General features: G+C 40.0%; 1 protein-coding gene across 6 annotated transcripts in view; it reads right to left on the minus strand.

Moving 5' to 3' along the window:
• The window catches only part of PLCB1 (phospholipase C beta 1), an 849,858-nt gene that overhangs the window by 567,108 nt on the left and 263,832 nt on the right, over nucleotides 1-18,918 (minus strand). For all 6 annotated transcript variants that reach the window (XM_025264704.3, XM_025264705.3, XM_044928314.2 and 3 more), the window contains exon 3: nucleotides 6,577-6,645. In XM_025264704.3, the coding sequence (XP_025120489.1) occupies nucleotides 6,577-6,645 (69 nt within the window). The remainder of the gene's footprint in view (nucleotides 1-6,576; nucleotides 6,646-18,918) is intronic.

Consider the following 18,918-nt stretch of genomic DNA (forward strand, 5'->3'; position numbering starts at 1 on the left):
CATTTGGTTGGTATCCTTCTTCCTTTGTCCTCTGTGGTCTGTTCTCAAGGCTGTGGCCAGTGATGCTTTTTTAAAGCTAGGTCAGATCTTTGTCACTCCTTTGCTCAGAACATTCAGATCCTTGCTCATGTCTCTCAGAGGAAAAGCCAAATCATTAGCACGGCCTATGAAGCCCAAAATATGTGGCCCCCAGTCACCTACAGCCACCTATCTGACTTCTGCTTTTCTTTGCTGTACTTCGCTGTAGCCACACTGCACACAGAGTTGGTTCCTCAAACATGCCAAGCTTTCCTATTTCAGGGTCTTTGCTCTTATTGCACCCTCTGCCTGGAATCCTTCCCCTTCCCTTAATTCATGTCTCTGCTCACCTGATCTCAGCAAGAGAGCCTACTCTGCTAGGGCTCAGAAAACCAGCAATCCTCTCTGCCACTCACGATCTGTGGCCCCTTATCCTTGCTTGATTCACTTCAGTGGGACTTATCTGCCATCTGTCTCCCGACCCCGAGGGGTGCTGGAGGGAGCCTGCTTACAGGGCTCTAGGCTGTGTGCACATTGCTTTCGAGCTCTAGGTGATGGCAGGATCTGGTTTGAAACTCCCCAGGTTTGGAATATTCACCCAAAGGAAATGAAGAAACACAGCAGATCAGGGATCTCCTCCCCACTTCCTCCCTTCTTTCCTTCCTACTCCTCCCTCCCTCCCTCCTTCTCTCTCTCCCTCCCTGTCTTTCTTTCTTTTGCTTTTTTCCTGGAAAGCCAGTTTACCACCACCACCTGTTTCCTGCTCCTAAAAAGTATGTTATATGAGAACAGAATTGTTTTTTTCCTAGTGCCCAGAACAGTGCCTGGCAGAAGCAGAAAGTCAATGGTCATGTGTCAAAGCAACAATGAAATTGAAAAGGCATCATTCTGCTATAAGGATTAGAAAAACAAAACCCGATCAGCTTTTTGTATTTAGTTTTACCCTAACCTGCCTTATGTGATTGTGGTGATATATACACAGGATTCCCTCATTATCCAAAAGTAGACCATTCCTGTGAAAGTTTCGATAAGCTGAAATGGCATAAAGTAGAGAAGCAGTTGCCTTCAGACACATCTTGCTAAGCCAGGCACAAAATAAGTCAAGATAAAGCACCGGTGCTCACAGAGGCAAGGCAAAGCTTGCTGAGTTGCTGAGGACAGTTCCCGGGGAAGGAGCTTGGTGGTGCCCCCTCAAAGCTCACAGTATACTGCCTCTGTAAGGGCTCCTCTGCTGCAAACAAGTGCTGAGTGTCATTTTCCCACTTTTTGCTTTTATTCTTTTTTGTAAAAGTGAAAATCCTCTTCAGATTTCTTTCACTGAGCCAAAGCAGGTGCTAATGTAGGTCTTTCATAAAATGAAGTGGTGTACAGTGAACTTTGGAAAAGCATGGGGCACCTATACTGCTGCTCTGTGCTGGACCACTTCACTGCTGTTCTGTGTTACTATACCACTGCACCCCACTACTGTTCCCCTGTTCTGTGCCATTGTCCTGTGACCGTGCTGCCGTGTGCCTGAGCTGTGCTCCGGTACCACTGCACACTGCTGCTGCGCCGCTGTGCCGGCACCCGCTGTTCCACTTAGAATTTAACTGCAACCTGGATACATACAAGGTTCTGCTGTGCTGTGCTCAGTCGTCTCCGACTCTTTGCAACCCCATGGACTGTAGTCCACCAGGCTCCTCTGTCCATGGAATTTTCAGGCAAGAAAATGAGTGGGTTGCCATTTCCTTCTCCAGGGGATCTTTCCCAACCAGGGATCAAACCCACGTCTCTTGCATCTCCTGGGTAATTATCCATTGAGCAAGAGAAACAGTTTACTTTGCATAAAGCACAGTTTGAAAGTACAACCATGGAAATCCTTGTCAGTGATACTGCTGCATATGTATCATGAGACCTGAATAAACCCGGGAGCGTGTAACTGTGGTGTTGCTCCTTCTGGAGTCCAGGGCAATCTTAGAACTGCTTCCAAGAAGACATGTGCAAAATTTGACATGTCTTTCTTCATTTTAAGTTCATGATTTGCTATGACCAGGGTAGGAAGTTTTACCTCAGTTTTATAAACTGTAAGATGGAGTGCCTTGGCTTGATTAACTGCCCTTAAACATTGGAATAAGCAGCTAACAAAACTTACATGCATAAAATCACGTGCTCCCCTGACACTGCTTTCATCGATGAGAAAGCAGAGGCATGGAACAACCTGAGCTCGTTAATGGCAGGGCAGGCATCGGAGACCACAGCTCCACTTCCCTAGGCCCATCTACTTTTCAACACTCCTAAGGATGAGATACTTCCTAAGAGGTAAAGGAATTACCTTTTTTAGCAGCATTTCTGAAAACTTTCTGGGACAAGTAAAGAATCCCCCAGGAGATGCAGGTTCAATCCCTGGGTTGCGAAGATCCCTGGAGAAGGAAATGGCATCCCACTTCAGTATTCTTGCCTGGGAAATCCCAGGGACAGAGGAGCCTGGCCGGCTATAATCCACGGGGTCGCAAAAGTCGAACACTACCGAGCATGCGTGCAATGAGGATTTGGGGTAGCCCATACAAAAAATATACTTTTTGTTCTGTTCCAGAGCATAAACTCACACATACAAAAAAAGTATCACAAAATTTGCTCTGCACAAGACTCTGATCTTTTTCATTCTAGTCAAGCCTATTTTATTTAATTAATGCTATACAACTAATAGATCAGAAACCATAGTGATACACACTCCTTTAAAAATCAAAGCTCCTTTTGAAATGAAGATCCAGTGAGTGTGTGTATATGGCAATGATAAGATGCATGTAACATAGACTCTTTCTCTTACATGTGCTTCATAAACCTGGGGGTACAGGGGACAGGAGGGGAGGCGAAAGGGAGCGGAGGGAGAGTACAAAAAGGGAAACATAAACACGTTTTATATCTCAAAAAATAAGGTACTTTTAGTTTAGCTTTTCTATTTGAATAAACATTTCCTAATTTCTCTCCAATGAGAAACTGCAGACCTGCTAACCTGAACAAAAGCTGTATACAGCAAAGCAGATCTGGAATTGAATGCATTGTGTCGGGAGTAGACATTTAAAATTCATTAACACATAGAAGCTTTTTCATTTCCTATAAATGTTATTTCAAATCACAGCAGGCATAGGAAATAGTCATCTTCAACTAGATTGTGAATTTTTCTATAATGAGATGCTGTGAAAAAACAAAAATAATAGGACTACATGGATAAATATCTGTGGGGTGCTTACGTATTTTGATAAACACTCTCTGCTCCACACATGTTCTGCCTTCCTCTGATCTTAGTCCCCACAGAAAGCCTTCCTCTCAGTTTGTCTCCATATTGCATCACCTTCTTGTCCTAAGCTTCCCAACTTTTCTCACTAATCGTCATCCTGCTGCATCTAGTCTCGCCAACACAATGGTCCCCTCCTACTGAGCTTTCCTCCTCCGGACCAGACGCCTCCTTCTATGAGGCGGTTATACTTCAGTTTTTTTGGACTACTCTGTAGGAAGCTAACCTCTCTTTTGGTGCCTGCTACACAGAATTGCTGTAGTGTGGGAAGCCGGGTGCTGCCAAGGGTGGTGTGCAGAGATGGCCACCATGAGGACCCTGAGGATGAAAGAGGAATTCCTTCCAGCACCTTAGAAGCCAGTTCAGTGAAAGAAAAAGACACATATTCCTCGGTAACAGTTCTTGAGCAGCTGGCTGAGACTCAATGCAAACTCAGAAATTTCATTGAATTGTTCAACACATTCCAATCATTTTTAATAAATTAACTTTTTATTTATTCAGTTCAAGATAAGATTTTCTTTTGCAATTTAAAGATCTTAAATCTGGTATTAATAACCTACTTCTTTCTTGCCTGTCTATCCACCAAGTCCCTTTTAGCCAAGCCTCTGCTCCAAACTGTTTTTACAACATAAGCTTTTCTAGTTTGAGTGAAATGAAACTGATTTCTGTACATTTGAGATTTAAATAATGATAAATAAAAAATAATGATGATAATAGTGATGATAATGGTTACTATTTAATGAGCGCTTATTATATAGTAGTGATAACTTCAGGCAGCGGTGTTCAAATTTTGTGACAAATTTACTTTTCAAAACCCAATGTCCACACTACACATAGTAACTAGATTCTTGTAGCATTTCTAGGAGTAGAAAACAAGGGTCAGCATTTTTTAAAACTCCCCAGGAATTCTATAAGCACTTAAATTTGAGAACTCTGCTGCTAGTAGTTTGCTAATGAATTATTTGATTTAACCCTTACAACAATGATATGAAGTATTCATTTTTATTATTATTATCTAGTGTCTAAGAAACAATGCCCAGTTGTGGATGTGCTGGTGGTGAAGGGAAAGTCCAAGGCTATAAAGAGCAATATTGCATAGGAACCTGGAAGGTTAGGTCCATGAATCAAGGGAAATTGGAAGTGGTCAAACAAGAGAGGACAAGAGTAACACTGACATTTTAGGAATCAGCAAACTAAAATGGACTGGAATGGGTAATTTAATTCAGGTGACCATTATATCTACTACTGTGCGCAAGAATCCTTTAGAAGAAATGGAGTAGCCTTCATAGTCAACAAAGAGTCTGAAATGCAGTACTTGGGTACAATCTCAAAAATGACAGAATGATCTCAGTTTGTTTCCAAGGCAAACCATTCAATATCAGAGTAATCCAACCACTGTGCTGAAGAAGCTGAAGTTGAACGGTTCTATGAAAATGTTCTTTTCATCATAGGGGACTGGAATACAAAAGTATAAAGTCAAGAGATACCTGGAGTAACAGGCAAGTTTGGCTTTGGAGTACAGAATGAAGCAGGGGAAGGATACCAAAGCCTAGAAACAAAAAGGGTCCGATGGAGGGCAGGCAACTCCTTTAGCCAATAATTACCATGAAACTTTAAATTAGGTCAATGAATTTGCATTAAAAGACAACATTTGTAATTGTTATCAATATAATTCTTGGAACTAATAGGCTTATGTGAAACCCGTCTAAAATCTTGGGAGAAGAATAAAATGTCCACCCTGAAAACTGAACAATTCTGAGTCAGGAACAAAGCATTAAAGACAATAAGCTTGATACAAAAATGAAAGACCAAACTATTGAAATGCCATTGTATTTCTAAGTGAGTGAGCGAGTAAGTGAAAGTTGCTCAGTTTTGTCCGACTCTTTGTGACCCCATGGACTATACAGCACATGGAATTCTCCAGGCCAGAATACTGCAGTGGGTGGTAGCCTTTCCCTTCTCCAGAGGATCTTCCCAACCCAGGGATCGAACCCAGGTCTTCTGCATTGCAGGCATATTTCTAAGTGATTGATGCAAATAATGGACCATTTTCAGGTGAAACACAGAAACCTTTCTGAAAATAATTTTGATTTTTCTTTCTTTTCATTTACCACATTTTCCTGTAGGTCATTTTAACCTCTTCAGCAATAAAATCTGTATTGTATTTGGCTGTTTGCTCTATGACAAAATTTGCCAGCAACTACCACACTGTTAGGTATCTGAAGACTATCACTCTACGTGACTTTCCTCGCCGCATCTCCACAGCAACAGATAATTTTTGATGTCGAAGTATATGTTTTGACTTTTAAGGAATAAAGCAAAACTTGCAGGTAGATACTCAAATAGAAAATCGCTGGTTTTATATCAATTATGGAAGGAGGCGAGTCCCTGAAGGGCACCTGCACTTCCCTATTTGCCAACATTCTCTCTGTGCTACAGAAGAAGTCCTTAAAGTATTAAAATGTAAATACACTAAAGCGTAGTTTCCCAGTTTGATAACAAGTTAATACATCCTGCTACTATACCCTACCAGATAACCTAAATTTTTAAAGTATGTGTAATGTTTTATTCAACATTTTTGGGGCCATACCACATGACATGTGGAATCTTAGTTCCCTGACCAGGGATCAAGCCTGCACCCTCCTCAGCGGAAGCATGGCGTCTCAACCACTGGACCACCGGGGAAGTCCTATATTCAACACTTTAAAACAATCTTCCAAAACTAAATTGCAAACACTGCTTTAGATGTTTCTTCACTACGTTTTTCAAATCCAAGTAAGCTGACATTCCATATAACTGATCCCAATATCTGTGAGTGTTCACTGGGAACATTTGCAAAAAGATTTGACACTCTGGCTTCAGGGATGAAATGACTCCAACTGCAAAACATTTGAGCTAAAAGATCCTGTTTATCTGTCTAAAAGGTAGGTTCACGTATGCTTATAAGGCTCAGGGAATTTTTCAAACACTTTAAAGCACATTTTGAGTATTTAGAATTACCCAGTAACTTTTGCATTATTATTATTTTTTTTCAAAAAAAAAAAAAGATCCAAGGGCATAAAGCAAGTCCTATGTCCACTGATTGTATATTTGCTCATCGTTTCCATCTTTTATCAAAAATGGTACTGTTTGGACATACTGGCTTCTGGAAGGACTGGCTGTTTTATTGCATTTTATATCATTCTACAACAAAGAAACTTTTAATTGGGGCAATTAATTGATATCATGACACAGCTAAATAATCAAGGCAGCATCTGGTGTGTATAGCATGCTCCACTTCCTACCTTGGGCGCCTTGGCATGTTTCCCACATCTGGCGTCTTTGACAAGGCTGAGATCTAACAGCTCCGTCTCCTGGAAGGCAAAAGTGTGAGATCGTTAAGCATCCACACAGATCTTTTTTCTTTTGTTTCATTGCATTGACATCACTTTAAAAATAATATTATCTTGAGACTTGCCTGAAAATTTCCCTGCGGTTGGGATATTTTTCTCCTCTTACAGGCACTGCCTGTCAATGGAATGGGAGTGGAAACGAAAAGACAGCTACCTACTAGTTCCCAGCTTCATATATCATAATGCATTTTGAAAGTACAATGGTTTGGGTCCCCAGTCTATCCTATAAGCCATTCCTAAGTCATGATGAGTCAGGCCTTCCTGTTCCCTTGTTGAAATATAATCCTGAGAGTCACTCTGAGTGTTTTGAGGATTTGTGAATGGGGTCAGGTGTTAGGGTGGTGCCACCCCCCAGCTCGCAGCATACCCAGCCCACATGGCCAAGCTAAAGAGATGGGTATGCCTCCCATACCTGCACCCCAAGCCTTTTGCACACACCCTTTGGGCCTATCTTTTCATTTATTCATTATATATTATTGAATGTCTATAATATTCAAGTTCCTCCAGGATATAAGACACATAAGATACGGCAGCTTCTCTGAATGGACTTGCAAAGTAAAGAAATATATATACGCATAAGACAAGGGAGAGTGTGTTAATGCCAACTTTAAAGTTAACTGCTATGATGGAGGGGAGTTAAAAAGAAAAGATTACTTTTCCCCTAGAGGCTCAGAAAAAAAAAAATTCTGTGGAGGTGTCATTGAGACTGGAGAAGAGAAGTGAGGAGATAAAGGTCTCCCCCATCTGGAGGTCCCTCATGGGCAAACATCCAGCCAAGAGAGGACCAGAGGTTTGAGCAGAACCTTGAGGTCTTCGTGACTCTTAGTTGCTCAGAGAAGGAGGACAGTGCGTGAGAAGCAGATGGGAGGGGGAGACGCAAAGGAAGAGAGGGATGAGAGGGGATCTGTGTACACCTACGGCCGATTCATGTTGAGGTTTGACAGCAAACAGCAAATTTCCGTAAAGCAATCATCCTTCAATTAAAAAAATTAAATTAATTAATTAAAAAACGAGTGAGTGAGGGAAGGCATAAGGGAAGACACAATGGTGGTGCAGGAAGGGGCGCACACAGGCGGCATGCAGAATTCCGATGTGGGCACAGAACACATAAAAGGGAGCAAGAAGATCAGAATGGATTTGGGTAAAAGGATGGAAACCCTAAAAGTCTGGTGAGGGACACTGAGCCATGGAGTCTGGGATATGCACGTCACAGAGTTACACAGAGAATTCTTCCACCAGCCAGATGAGACTGGTGCAGTGAGCAGAGACATCCAAGGTGTTTGCTAGACAAGGAGCCATTGGGATGGCTCCTCTGCACCCCTTCTCCCAGCGGGAGGTGCTGCACCCTCACAGGAGGGGCGGTAATTTCTCATAGGCCCCGGCTTTTACGAGGACCAGCACCTGGGATTCCCAGCCAATCCCTTCAAATAGCCGCCCCCGACTCCAAATGTTTGGTGCAAAATGGTCTGATTATTTTCCCGAACTGCACTGAACTGAAGGTTGATTTCATGATTGCAGGACAATAAGGGTCAAAGATGTGATGGATTCTACACTGGGGTGCAAACCCCACAGCAGGTACAACAGAACCCCGGGCCTTGCACAGCTCTCCACGAGCGGAAGGGAGAACAGCAAACAATGCCTTTTCTGCTTTTGCTCACACTGGCCTTCGCAATTTGCTTTCCCCCATTTTAGTGAATTCCTTAACCCATTACTGTGCATGACTCTGTGGAGACCCCCCAAACCCTGGTGTGTGAAAGGAAGCAAAACCAGCAAGAATCTTGCAGGACGGAGTAGCGGGCATCATGCTTCCTCCAAGGATGCACCGTCCACAGTATCGAAGGTCACCTGGTGAGAGTTAGGAACCAACGGCTCTCAAATGCGGAAATTAAGACTTCACCCAGGCAAAGGCATGCAGAGGATTCAGGAGATAGGAGGTGGGGCAACTGGCCCAGGTTTCTTCATCTTCATGGCAACAGCAGCCAAAACATTTACTGAAAGAGAAGAAACAGGAAGAGAACCTAGCTTGAAGAAACTTAATCTAAAAGACAAGAACTGAGTGGAGTGTTGAGAGACAGAGACCAGATGAAGGTCAAGGGTTAGGAATAAAGACAACAGAGGATGAGATGGTTGGATGGCATCACCGACTCGATGGACCTGAGTTTGAGCAAGCGCTGAGAGATGGTGATGGACAGGGAAGCCTCACGTGCTGCTGTCCATGGGGTCACAAAGAGTCAGACACGACCAAGGGACTGAACTGAACCAAACTGACGATAGGAGGTAGAACTGACTAAAGTAAAGAGAGAAGGCATTGACAGCTCTAGGGATTCCAGCTTCCTCACTGGGACTCGGAAGTTTAGGCAAAAACGACAGTGCCTAGAGGAGATGCTGGTTTGAGGACTTTATCCATTTGGAAATGCCCGTCATTAATTCACGGAAGCATTATTTATTGAATCCTGCAATGTGTCAGGTACAGACTAGATACTGAGGAATGACTCCTCAAAGTATAGAGAGACACTCATGCACAAAGCTGATGATTATACTCTAAAGGAGACATTTCAAAGTGCATTGCAGACGTGGACCACAAAGGGCTAAGGCATCTTTTCAGCCAACACATAAGGATGAAAAGGAGTTTGCCAGCCTTCTAATTCTGTGTTTTGTGGGGAAGGCTCCAGGGAAAGGAAATGGCAATTGCAAATGCAAAGAGGTAGGAGTCCTGAGCAGAAAACAGGTCACTCTGAACACACAGCAGAAGTGCGTGGAGAGTCACCAATCACTTCCAAACTTAGCAGTTGTTATCTGCACGTTCTCTTTGTAATTATTCATAAAATACTGACATGTTTTTCAAGCTTTTTTTTTTCCCATAAACGTAGCATCATGTTTTATATATATGCAGAATAAAAATCACACCCAAATACATGGTACATTTACCTAATTGCACACTAACATCTTCTATTCAAGGAAATTCCTCCTAGTTGAATAAACAATAAACTTAAACTTTACTTATTTGTTTTATGCACAAAGCCCAAATTGAGTTTGCAGAGAAACAGGCCTCCGCAGGCAGCGCTCTACAGACTCTCCTATTACAGATAATGGCCACTGTTTTCTGCTTTCAGCTCAAGAGCAAACACTCATTTCCCAAGTCACAGAGGGGTAGTTAACATTCATTTTGATACCACAGCAACTTAGAAACTTCTCTGCAGCGTGTGTAAAATTGTGTGTGCAGGAAAACCACCACAGGGCACTCTGAGCATGGGTAATGTGGTGTGCGAAAGGCCCTGGTGGAAATCTATCCACAGACTCATTGGGCTAGGAAGACATGATTAAAACAGCCTCCCACTTCTATTAACATGCAACCGCCACCCCTCTGGGATTTAACTACATCCTATTTGCACTCCACTAAAAAGAAAATGAGGAACACAATGGAGGGACTGCAAAAATGTTACTTGCGCCTTTAAAACTCTTTCTAGGTTAATTTTCTAGTGTTAATAGTTTTAACAACCCACTTTCATGATGAGAAAGCAAGGAAATGGCCCCTTTCTCAGTTCATTTAAGAGTGACTGTTTTCCAGGTCTATGGAATTCACTATTTCTTTATTATTTTCTTTAAGAGAGGGAGGCCCCATGATTTTTAATACCTGGGTTTGAGGAAGGGCCCTAAAGTGAACTAGCCATGTATTTGTGCAATCATCAGACCACAGTGAGCATCAACTGTATCATCTCTACACTGAGTATGATAATACTTTCTACATCAGTGGTTCTCATAGACTACACTGGAGTCGCCTAGAACACGTGTGAAACACAGACCGTTGAGCACCGTTCATCAGCATTTCTAGTTCAGCAGGACTTGGGCTCACCTAAGAGTCCACATCTCTAACCCGCTCTCCTGTGATGCTGTTCCATGGACCATAATGGAAAACGCGGATGTACTCATTCACAGAATTGCTATTATAAGGCTTTTTAGGTGAACATGACAGATAAAACTATGCATTCTATGTTATATTATATTGCATGAAAATTTTAAAATGCTTACTTCTTTATATACGGAATGGGCAAATAAAAATTTACACTTATTAAAAGCAAAAGTGTGACTAATGGTACTAACCTAGGCTCAGATCTTATTTATCGAAGATAAACTACTGAATGACAAAAGCCAGTATCTCCTATTCTAATGTGTCCTTACCATTAGATTTTACTCCACAGAATAAATGTCCCTGTTTGTAAATTTAAGCAATCATTGATTTTTGATGAAAACTGCTACACTATACAACTTTTGTGTTACACTTTGTAACATTAAAGACATTTAGCAAAGTAAAAGAAGGAAATGTGTCTCTCTCACCTCTAAGCTCACCCAGCAAGGAAAGAGGGTTGGGGTGCCCAAAGGCCTGTGATCAACCTGGAACAGTCAATGAAGAATGAACTAATAGACCCCCTTTTATTTCCAAGGCACACGATGACCCCTGCAGAGCTTAGAGACCACATCCTTAGCACCCCCGGTACATACAGTGACACATTGAAAAACGTGCCTTCTCTCTCAGTCAGAATGGATAAAAGTCAATTAACAGTAATCAATGATTTATTTTTGATACTTTGAATGAATGATGAGAAAACCGAGACAGAAAAGCTAGGAGAAGACAAACTGTCTCTGATGTTTATTATTCAGCAAAAAGACTTCAATTCGTCAGCCACCAACACACTGCGAGGTAGATGAGTCATGAAATGCACTGCAAACTCAGGGAAGAATACAATTTAAAACTCAGCCCTCTTCCAGAATACCAATTTCTATGCATTGTCACCAAATTCTATTAGTCATCCAATACATGAATGTGCTTCAGGTTCACACAATATACAATCAGAGCAGCAATTACAGTCGTAAATATTACCCAGGGAAGATATTAATGGCTGGGTATGTATACTTCCCCATGTGTTATATTCATTAAGTTGTTCAACCTCGATTTACCAAAAGTAGAAGACATTAATATGTTTTATTAGCTGCCAACCCCCTAAAATGTCCAATGTTTAAATAAAGCAACTTGAGCATCATTTAATGAAGTGTTTTAATTTAAAGAGAAGCAGATAAAATAGACTCTGTGTTCTTTAACTTGATTTCACCCCTGAGGGAGTGAAAATCTGTTTAGTATACCTCTCAAAAAAAAATCCCCTGCACCCACCTTCACCTGGTCTCTTGCTTTCTTTGCTGCCCAGCCTCAGATGTCTTTCCCTCCCCAGTCTGCAATGGAGCCTCAGTAGGAAATACACAAGGAAATGAGATGCCCAGGTCACCAATACTAGCCACAGCAGAGGAAAGAGAAAGATGACACATCTGGATTTCTTTATTTAAAAAATTCTTGGTTTAATATCGTGCAAATTTCATAGAACTAGAAGGCAGAACACTTAAGCTGTCTCTTGGAATTACCATTTGTAATCTGTGTACTGTTAAGTCAGTTACTACAGATGCCTGTTCCTTAAATCCTTGTGTGTCAAACAGAGATGCCAATATCTTTCTCAGTGTGCTGCTGTTTAATCTACTGAGATATTAAACTGAGATCTCCACTTAGCTAGCAGGGACTCCCGCATCTATATAAATTCTTATGCTGGCAATAGTTGCCACGCCAAGAGAAAGGGAAAGGACCCCAGGAGCAAACAAGAAAACAAACAAAAATGAAAATCTAGTACTTGAGATATTTCATTAAACGTTGAGTCAACTTGGAAAGGAAGTTGGTTTTACTTTCAGTGTCACAGTTAAATGCAAAATAAAATTAATATTTGAAATCGAGAACACGTGAACTAGCATGTCTTATGAATTTTATTATAAATATTGACATAGTTTTCAGCCAATCAAATAAAACTGAAAAATTATTGAATGAGACAAAAAGAACCAAAATCAAGTAATATAATTAATATGACAACAATAATAATAATTTTAACTAATAATAGAGAACCGACAATGTGCCAAGAATTGTAAAAAATTTGCACATATTATCTCTTTAGTCTTGACTGCACCACTGTAGCATCGGTACCATGTTCCTCTACTTTGAAGACAGGAGAACTAATGGAGACCTTAAATGACTACTGCTCATCAGCTGAATAACTGCATCACGCATCTCAACTTTTCGCCCACCTGTAGCAAGCCGAATTCCAAGCTGACCACCAGGACTCCTGCCGCTGACTTTGATGCCTTGTGGAAACCTCTCTCACTGACTGTGGTCAGAACCTACAACTTGCTTCAAGGCCACAGAATACAGCAAAGGCTATTCTTCCCTCCCACGATTATGTTACCTTATGTGGCCAATGTGAAGGAATCTTGCAGGTGTCATGAAATCTCTGAACAGATAACTTAAATTTAATTAAAACAAAGACATCCTGGTTGAGTCCTTCAGAAGTGACTGGCAGTGTCAGACTCGAAGCCATAGAGATGCTCACGTGCTGGCTTGGTCCTGGATTGTCTCTGGAAAAGGAAGGCCTCTAAGAGCTAAGGGCCTCAGTCCTATGGTGACAAAGAACCACAGACCTTTGTCAGCTGTGGCAATAACATGAATGAGTTTGGTAAAGGAACTCTAGCTCCAAATGGAAACACAGCCCAGTAAACACTTTCATTGCAGCCCGTGAGACCCTAAGCAGATGAGACCCTGACCCACTTGAAACTTTGAGATACTATTAATAAACGTGAGTTGCTTCAGGCCACTAAGTTTGTGGTCATTTCCTATGCAGCAGTGGATAACTAATACACTATCCCATTGTTTCCACGTTCTAAGGCATTTAATTAAAATGTAAATGACTTTACATATCTTGGCACTCTCCCCAGCATAAAAATGACTGCAAAGCTGTCATCTTTTTTGACACAACCAACAGGAAACAATGACTGTAATGTAACCATAGACTTTTGGTACTGGAGGAGATCATAGGTGAGGAAACTGAGTTTCAGAGAAAAATATATCCATTGCCAAAGATCACTGAGACTGAATACAGGATGGGAAAAGAATTCATTTTCCCCCAGATCTATTTTTTTTTCACTAAAGAAATCATTTTCAGTATTAAAAAATAGCAGGAATATTAGCAGAATAATACAAGTAGAAAAATGAACATGTGTCTTTATTCATGTACAAAAAAAAGAATCATGATAAATGATTCTTTATCATGATTCTCATGATAAATGTCTTTAATGTAACAGAAGTTTAAAGAGGCTGTGAAACTGGGTCACAATATGTGAAGTATACTGACAAATACCTACTTAACTTTTCCTTTGTACATAGCCAGAAAGATAGTTCAGCCCCTTATCATGCAACAGCCAAACTTCCTCCTTCTAACTTCCTTCTTCAACTCTCTGAAAAATTTTTATATATTCATCTAATAATAAAAAAGCTGCTTAGGTTGAAAGTTAATGCAACTGAACATAAAATTATATCCAGGGCACCAAACCTATTATTACAATATAACATTAATAAAACTTAATTCTAACAGCATACATGGTTATAACGACACATGTATAAGTCCATGCATGTAAGACTATGGGAGAAAAGAGATCTAGAGCATATAATATCAGAAAATATATTTTAGCAATTTTTTAAAATGATGAATGAAAACCTGGAGAGACCTAAATGGATAGTAACTGGATTTACTTTAAACTTATTTGATTATTATTTTAAAAACTGAGAAAAAGACTATAATCAACAAGGAAAATCTATACATATACTAAAGATATATTCAGGAGTATAATGAAAGTTTATGAAAATATGTTTTATTTTCCCTAGCTCATATCTATTAACAGGATATGTATCCCCAAGGAGGGATTCATGGCATGTTTATGGACAAATAATGATATTGCATTTGCTAAAGACTCAGGGTTTTTTAAAAATTGTATTACAGTGATAAATATTGCACTGTCAAATTTTTCTATTATGCCCTTTCTCAGCAAAAGTCCTAATTTCAGGCTAATCAGATGAACTAGAAACAGCATTTATTGGCAAATAGTTTCATAAATGTAGAAAACTATCTTTATGGATATTTAGGTGAGCATAATATCCATTCTCCATAAAATGTCTCTTAAAAAGAAATATGGAAATGATATAGATTAATCAGGCAAACAAGCTGTTTCCACTTGAAAAGTCCAGATAATTTAAACATAGTCAGATTTTCCCTTTAAATCATCTAAAATGTTATCTCTGGTCTACACCTATTTCTCTATGGCTGAACAGCCAGCCAAGTTTTTTTATCTGGTAGTTCAAGCTGCTTCTAGTCTCTTAATCTTACCATACTAGAATATTTGAGCATACCATTTATCTGCTTCCATGACCTAAACTCTTTCATTTCCCTAAACTGGTAGTTCTTAAAATGTGGTTCCTGGACCAATAGGATCAGCAACAACATCACCTTGGAATATGTGCAAAATGCAAATTCTTAGGCCCTACCCTAGACCTACTGAATCTTAACCTCTGGGGTGGGGCCCAGAAATCTGTATTTTAATTAAGCTTTGGGGTGATTCAGAAGCAATCTTAAGTTTGAGATCCTCTGTCCTAGATATTAAATAGAGACAACAGCTGCCCATAGAGAAGGCTACTTCACCAGGGCTGGAACTTGTAAAACATTCTGTAGAATGCTGGACAAATTGCCTATATCCATGTAATATGAAATAACTGCATCAGAGTCCCCAGAGCAATGAGACAACTGATAATAAGACTGTTTGAGAAAAGTCTTCAGACTACTGAGTTTATCAATAGCATCAGTATCATTACAGACTAAAGCAGTGATTTCCTTATCATGCCCTAGAGCCTGGACAAAGTCAAGGAGAGGTTCTAAAGATGCTTGGCCTATTGTCAGATGTTGTGATTCAGCCCTGTAGCCAGGTTGGTAACCGAGATACTTCCTTTTTTTTTCAATCACACAGTCATGGCATGTATGATGACTTTTAAATTTTCTGAAGTATACAAAAACGTCATTTGTCCTTGCTTTCCCTGGTAATCACACTGTATTAACAATATCACATCAGAGTCTCATGTTTTCTCCCTCAGCTATTCATTCCAACACATTATCACAAATGTTTCTGTCCAAAAGTTTGCTTTTATCTTGCCATGACTCTCCCAGCGTTCTCGCAACCACACATCTGTTTTTTTAAGATTTAATAAAACTTTTATGGCTTCATGAAGGATATTCTAAAGCCTTTTTAAATCTGTGATTCATGGAAATTAAACAACATACTTTTGAGCAACAATTTAATCAAAGAGAAAATCAAAAGTGAAAATAGACAATATCTTAAAACAAACAGAAGGAAAACACAACATATCAGCATGTATGGGATGTGGGAAAAGGAATAACCCTAGGGTTTTGGTGATTTTTTAATCTCATGTGACATCCTGAACATGCAAGGAGTTAATGTAGCTTCTAAAATGATATATTTGAAGTTGACAAGTATACAACATGTCATTTTCTTTTCAAAGAAGACTTCCTTCTTAAGATCACTTTTCATTTTCTGGCAAGACAAAAGCCAACAAAGCTCTTTCCAACGTTCATGTGTAGGGATAAGGACTGGGTATATGTCCAATGAGGAGTAACATGCTTAATTAATTGTCCCTAGAAGACGAATAGTCATTGAGTCAGTGAACACATCATTCCTAAGGTCTTGACTGTGTGCTCTAAGCTCATCAGAGGTAAACTCCTTTCTATTTGACTGTTGATCAACCTAACGCAAGGACACATGAAAAAGCCAGCTATTCATACCGAGAACTGTAAATAACAGAAAAAGTTCACTAAACCCAGGGTCATGTCCTGCTTACCAGGACATTCTAGTAAACTTCCTGTAGGAAACTTTATTGATGCCCACCCTGATGCTGCCAGTTCCCTTTCCTGACTGGACACCGTTCCCAGTGCCTGCCTGATCCTCTGTTAGGCACTGACCCTGACTGCCGTTGGCCTCCTGGAGCACTCAGCCCATTTGCATAGACTTGGAAGAGCCTGGGGGGCAATGCAGCAGAGGGTTCAGGAGGGAGGGGAGCACCACTGCTCAGCCACCTTGTCTCGGTCGAGCACATTCCCAGGCCAAGGCTCCCCTTAGGTTGGTGTCTGCTCTTTCATGGTCCCGTTTCCCTCTCTCTTCTTGTTGTCTCGGGGAAGCCCTACCTTAATAAAATCTCTTGCTCACTACCACTTATATTTGGGTCTGTTTGGAGAATATGATCCAAGATAGCTATCATTTCCAAATAATCAACTTAGAAATTAATGTTAAACTCAAAAGCATTCTGAATCATGTGCATACAAATTTTAAAATCACATTTTTATATTTATTATTATCTTTGACTTTTGATATATTCTGTGTACTTTTGGAATTCTTAAATTTTCTTTGAAGAACTATTATGATACATCTACTAAAATGAGCATTTTTAGAGACAGTGAGTTTTTGGTCACTGTACACTATATTTTATCTTGTATCATCCTTAATCCAGTGTTAAAATATTTTGATTATTTCCTGGAAATAGTTATATGAGTATATATCATCTAATCTAACGTGTAAAAGTTTTCTCTTTTTCCTAGTGAGAAAAAGATTATAAAAAACATCAGCTTACCTAATTTCCAAACTAGAGTTTCCTTTTGTCATATTTAGGGCTGAAAAGAAATATGTTCATACCCACTATATTTTAGGTCATTTTCTTTTTGGTAAAGATTTATTCTATTTTCAACCACCTACTATGGTTTCCCTTCTTTAAAAAATATACCCCTAGGGAGAACATACACACTTTACTCCAAAGGTGAATAAAAATAATTCATTTTATAATTTTATTAAAACTTTAAATGTGAATAAAGATGACTTAAAAAAAAACCTTTCTATAAACAACATCACTTTTCTAGGTATTTTTCACAAACCCTATTATTTTGGTATTACTACTTCTCTATAAATGGTGAGGGAGTAAGTGAGAAGCAAGCACAGTAAGACCTAGTATGGGGCAGATTTGAAAGACGATATAGGGAAGACTGTTAAACTGAAAACTTACAGCTCTTGAGGGGAGAGTCCTGCAGGAAGAGGGGAAAGAAAAGACCGAACTACCATTAAGGGGTCAGACAAGGATAAAGATCAAGAAGAAGGCAAGTGGCTGCATGAAGTTTATCACAGGAATTTGGGGATAACATGGAGATAGCACAGATTTAGAAGAGAGATAAAATTGGAATTTACACATTTATAGGAATCAGACTTTAGTGGCTAACATGGAAAGAGGGAATTCTATTAAGCATAAAGTTTAATGAACTCTAAAAGGTCACTAAACATTAAAATGTTTTAAGGAGGAATTATAGAATTTTAAATTACCAGAGTAAGATGTGGACAGCAATGGGAGGTGGGAAGTAGGCTACTTGTTCAAAGGAAGCTTGAGTGAATGAACTTGCTGGACCTTTTCAGCTTGGAGCAACACATCTGTATCCTCCACATTTGCACTCCATAAGATAAGAAAGGTACTCATACTTTGTAAAATGTCTTTCACAAGGCCTAATGTTTACTCCAATTACAGCTTCAGAACAGCAGGTAGAAACAAGACAGAAGGAAAATTAATAGAAGATACTGTCTTTTTCCAACCCATCCTTGTCTTGACCTTTACATGAAATTCATGCGGCATTTCATCTCAGGAGATCAGATATGCTGGGGTCAGCTCCCAGGCTGGCCATTACCAGGCAGAATCAAAGCAGAATGGGCAAACCCAAGACTAAAATCGGGAAGGAGGAAAGAAGCAGGAGGCCCAGGACAACCTCGCTGCGTGATGAAGCTGCGTGATGACAGTCACCGGCAAGTGTGCCAATGTGATTCCCTGACAACTGACTCTGAGGCACAGAGGGGCACTGGACCCTGGGTTTCTGTCCATGCTTAGGCATGAGGTGCACGTCCTCAAGGCAGAACACTCTGAATACTCAGAGGACGTGTAGAGTCATGCCAAGAAAAACAACCATAAAAACCCTTCCTGGGATAACCTTCCTGAAATGTTAAATCAGGTGATAAAAGAAGAAGCAAGGGAGAATGGAATAGATCCCAAATAAAACTGGCAAAAGGCAGGGCAGAATTTCTTTGTATCCTTTCCTTCCTTCAAATCAAGACATTTTCCTAGCTAATGCCTCTTTTGTAAATATAATTGAGATAATTACATAAAAATTTTCATTTTTTTATGAAAAGAAAAAAGTCCGAAGAAATATTCTGACTATCCTTGGCTGCTTGAATGTTACGTTTCTGGTGTGTAAATTGTCTTTTTACTCCAGATCATCTCCT

This window comes from Bubalus bubalis, chromosome 14, assembly GCF_019923935.1.
Source record: "Bubalus bubalis isolate 160015118507 breed Murrah chromosome 14, NDDB_SH_1, whole genome shotgun sequence".
Lineage (NCBI taxonomy): Eukaryota > Metazoa > Chordata > Mammalia > Artiodactyla > Bovidae > Bubalus > Bubalus bubalis.